Source organism: Acyrthosiphon pisum, chromosome A1, assembly GCF_005508785.2.
Source record: "Acyrthosiphon pisum isolate AL4f chromosome A1, pea_aphid_22Mar2018_4r6ur, whole genome shotgun sequence".
Classification (NCBI taxonomy): Eukaryota; Metazoa; Arthropoda; class Insecta; order Hemiptera; family Aphididae; genus Acyrthosiphon; species Acyrthosiphon pisum.
The window spans coordinates 3,631,152-3,636,244 of record NC_042494.1 but is presented as its reverse complement, the minus strand read 5'-3'; the positions used below and the strand labels follow the sequence as shown (position 1 = coordinate 3,636,244).

The window sequence follows — 5,093 nt, the reverse complement described above, 5'->3', positions numbered from 1 at the left end:
TTTTTTTTATCTTCATAAAAAGTTAACAAAAAGTGGTTAAGTGGATGTCGCTCTGCTGTAGGTTAGGTTACAAGTGGGTCATTATATAATGGATTGTATTAAACTTGAATTCAATGATATAATATCAATGTATAAGAAAGACGATTCTGAGCGGAGATGGTTTGTCAGTTTGGATACTTTATATTGTTATTATTTATTATATCATGTAGTTAAGTTGAATTAATATTATTAATATTAATTATATTAATAATATTATATTATATTTTTAATATTATTTTTTATTCGTTTCTATGGTGATAAGCAAAGCGTTAGAAATTAAAATCCTATTTTTATCGGTTTTTCGTAATTTTTCGGTGGCTTTTCCCGTGGCATTAAAAAACTATTGATACAGTCGAAAAACGACCATATCCTAAAGTACCATCTTGATCCAATTAGCTAAAAGATAAGGTTCTATATATTGAAATCCAAGCACTCCCTCTGGTAGACATTTTGTATACAGGATATAAAAAAAATAAAATAAAATAAACACCATTGTAAAACCACTAGCTACCTCGCTCCGCTCAGTGTGTATTAATTTTTAACTTTTAACTTTTTTATTGATGCATATTAACTTAACTTAACTTAGTTAAAAAAAAATCATTAACTTGCACAACCTTGCAAATTAGAAAACCTCACTCGTGCAAAATTCCCATTTTCTAAACTATAATTTTAATACAATGCAATAATTCAATGTGAACTACTGAACCAATTTGCACCAATTGGCACCAAATGTTGATATATTTTCCTTGTGGTTTATTTTTCATTTGTTTTTCGTGCTCTATAGAGTTGCCAACAGTGTTCCCACACATGGATTACGTTTTGCTTCATGAAAATCAAATCATTTTTTTGTTTATATAATATTATAAGGTTCCCATTGATTTCAAAAATATAAATTAATAAATAAAATCATAAAATCAGTATAGACTATTTACAACCGATACGTTGCTACTTGCTATGATAATTTTTTTTTAAATAAAAGAAAACTATAATTAATTATTCAAATGCACAACAAAATGTAACTCTCTGTTTCTAAATGTATTTTAATACAACGCCACAATAAGCTATAATTATTTATTGTATAGTTTAAAAACAATTATTTGGTAAACTTTATACTTTGGTACCTTTTTTTTAGTATTAGCTACTATGATATTAAATATTAAATACTCATATTTTGTTTTTTTTTTTTACTATTTAGTATGAATTTACTTTGAATAGAACCACGGTTATAAAATCTTATCATACAAACAATCGTGCCTAATTTTATGTACTGCGGCAACTATCGGACGGACGGACACAACGGGGATATAAGCTGTTCTTAACTTATGTCTGAAAACCTAAAACTACTTGATAAATTTAAACCAATTAGAGGGATTTTTCTTAGAGATATCAGGAATGATTATTTTGAACCATGGCCGAAAATATACCAAATGATTCAGCCAATTCACCACAGGCTGATTTATCATCTCGGTCGAATTTATTTATTTTATGTTTGTTGATTTGTATTATTATGTTTTGTTAATACAGTCAACTCGCGATATAACGAATATCGATATAACGAAAATCTTGATATAACGAATAAAACTACCGGTCCCTTGAAAATATCGCGGTATAATATAATTTCGATGTAACGAACTTTCGATATAACGAATTTTTTTCTCGGTCCCTTGAAATTCGTTATATCGCGAGTTGACTGTATTCATAAATATAATATATACAAGAAGATCTGATAAGTAGTTCCAGGGTTTAGTCTGTATAGTTATAGTCTGTGTATTTATATCTATATATATAAATATATAAATAAATAAATAAATAAATATATAAAAGAAAGTCGCGTTAGTTACACTATTTTTAACTCAAGAACGGATGAACCGATTTGGCTAATTCTTTTTTTGTTGTGTTTGTTATTGTCAGGAGAAGAATAATATGAAAGAAAAATTATCGAGAAAGTTACGGGGTTAGAAGAAAATTACGTAGTGGGGATGAATAAACTAAATAATAATAATAATATTTTTTTGTAACCAATGGCAATGTGAATAACAAACACATGATTCAACAATGCCACGGAGTAAAATAAACTATTTTGAATCGCCGTAGAGACGGAATACGTGTTTAATCTTATATTTTATATATATATAGATAATATTTATTATAATAATAATATAATGTTTTTTTAAAACTTTTTTCTTTATTAAAAGGGTTAAATATAATCCCTATCGTCTTCGTCTGTTCTAAATTATAACGTACCTAGGTATGGTGTTCTGTAGTGTACCTGTAACAATGATTTTTAGTACGATTTTGACGATAAAGGTAAGTTAAACTTAGCAATAAGTTGACGAGAGAAGGTAGTTGTGTGACAAGCTATGACAACGGGAGTAGTTAAATTTAAAATTATCATATTAATTATCATAGTATGTAACAACTGTAGCATGTACGTAGTTACTAATTAATATACAATTTACTGTGTGCATCTGATGTTGACGTCAGCCACCACAGCAATACAACTTATTGATGTCCTCAGAGCCGTGTCAAGCAATTCAGCGCCTTGGGGCAAAAATGGTTAACGGGGCCACAGGCAGCTTAAGCGAAAATAAAGGCGCCCCCTTACTTTTACAAAGCTACGGCACCCGGGGGAAATTGTCCCCTACCCCCCCCTCCTTTAACACGGCTCTGGCCGAGTTCCTACAAATAAATCGAAATAATACTATAGTAAGATGCAAATGAAGGAGATTGAAGCACAAAAACCTTTTGAAACATTTGAAACAACTCTCATAAAGTTGAACAATAATTTTCAGTTCTTATACGATAATGTGAATGTACAAAAACATAGTGCAAAATTAATTTAGTTGGCTTATAAAACTAAAACCAAGAAATAGGATACCTACACATCATTGGAGATAGTTCAATTATTCTTTACCCCAGTACAATACACGTACTGTACACAATTATGTATGATGAAAACCAAATGATGTATTCAAATCGTTTTAAGTGTTTAATATTGATTGCTTTTAAAGTTATGAAAAAATCATGTAGTCTTAACTCCTTGCTATTTGAACTATAAAAATAAAAAGTACGATTAAAAAGACTTTTTTCACTATTATGTTTTACATACTTCTTTTTTGAACACGCGATAATTTGTCTCAACAAATTATCTCAAATTTTCCTTTCTATTTTGAACAATAATTTTCAAATTACTCCCAAGTTCCTTCTACTTATTCTAATTTTGTTATACTTATCAACATCATATATTCGTCTCATTAATCAAAAAAAATATCATTCAGCTAGCTTATTATTAATAGTTAATACGACTCTATATTGTTGTAAAAAATGAAAGTAAATTGTTAATTTACCTTTGTTAATAATAGAAAACATAATATGAAAGTGATAAATGCAAGATTAAAATACAATTTAGATTAATAACTATGGTGGTTAAAAACCAAAGATGCACATTAACTTAACTAGTTAATTATTTTTGTTTTTAACTTATTAACTTATTCAGTTAACATTTGTATTGTTGTATCTTAACTTTTTATTGTTAATTATCATTGCCGTGCAGCTAAGTTAATTTTCTTTTCGAGTCATGCATAATAAACTAGACAATACTGATTCGTCGACTCTTTTACGATTTTGATAATTTATTTTCGAATTATATATTATAATAATCTAATTTTTTACACAGTCTTGGTAAATGTTTGTGTATACTAAATTACTATGACAAATTATGACTTAAAAATGTTTTACCTTCAAAAAAATTAACTTTTTTTTAACTGAGATAAGTTAATTTTATTTTCTATCTTAACTTTAAACTTATCTACTTAAATTTTTTTCTTTGTTAACTTTTAACTTAACTGGAGGCAATTTAACTGTTTTAACTTAACTTTCCACAGTTAATTATTTTCATTACCTTGCCCACCATTGTTAAAAACATTATGGAACTTAACAAACAATTAGTTGAATACAATACACGTGTTCTTAATATTTAAAAATACAAATCAATTAAGCCACAGAATAATTGAATAACCTATTTATTTTTATATAATAATAAAACTTTCTAGTTTTGAAAGTTATATAATATCACTTGAACAAAAGCATAATAATTTTAAAATCGAAATGTTTAAAATTAAAAATACGCTATGAAAAATTAGAGAATAGTTAGTTTGGAAAGGGAAGAAAATGATAAAAAAGTGTTTACATAAATTGAATCAAATATTTTCACTTTTTTGTTTTACTAATAAGTAATTTATTGAGGTATTCATTTGAAGTATATTTTTATAAACTATAAAAATAAAAATACACAGATTCTTTCTTATATGTATACATTCCATATAAAAATAAGTTATTCCATCACATCTAGAACATAACCAACAGTATTCATTTCAACTCGTTTGTATAATTCTGTAATTGGAATTTCGTTGGCATCTGGATGAAAGTGTAATATGTTATTATTTAAATATTGAGATAGTTTCTTTTTTGATGCCATTTTTTCGTAGTCTTTTTCATCAAATGAAATTATTTCGGGTAAATGAACGCAATACTAAAAAATGAACAATGAGATTTTTAAAAAAAAATTATGCAAACAGCTTAGACTCATAGAATATATAAGATATAATGAGTTACATCTGAATAAATAAAATTAATAAATTATGAAAACCACTTTTATAAAATATATACCTGTAAAGTGTGTTATAATTAGGGTTGCCACCTCTCCGGGTTTTACCCGGAGAATCCGGGTTTATGTATAAATCTACGGGCTCCGGGTTCAGTGAATTATTCTCCGGGTCGGAGATAAAGATAAGATAACATACGATTTATAGTCTTATATAGACTTGTTTTTATTATTATGCCTTTTTTTTTTTTTTTATTAGTTTACGGTATAATAACTTTTCTTGTTCGGGATTTTTAATGATATTTATTATATAATTTGTAATTTTCAATAATAAAATATGTGATTATATTAATATTTTTAGATTCTGAACGAAGTGATGAATGTATTGATTTTACAATGATGTGTGTTTTTTTTTTTTTTTTTTTGTTTTTTTTTTTTTTTTTGTGTCTGA

The 5,093-nt window shown here is 26.8% G+C and overlaps 1 protein-coding gene across 2 annotated transcripts in view; it reads right to left on the bottom strand.

Annotated features, from left to right (window-relative positions):
- Positions 1-4,245: 4,245 nt before the first annotated feature.
- LOC100162692 (fatty acid synthase) overlaps positions 4,246-5,093 on the bottom strand; it is a 21,249-nt gene continuing 20,401 nt past the window's right edge. For both annotated transcript variants that reach the window (XM_029486502.1, XM_016801597.2), the window contains one exon: positions 4,246-4,570. In XM_029486502.1, coding sequence (XP_029342362.1) covers positions 4,373-4,570 — 198 coding nt within the window. In that variant the 3' untranslated portion in view covers positions 4,246-4,372. The remainder of the gene's footprint in view (positions 4,571-5,093) is intronic.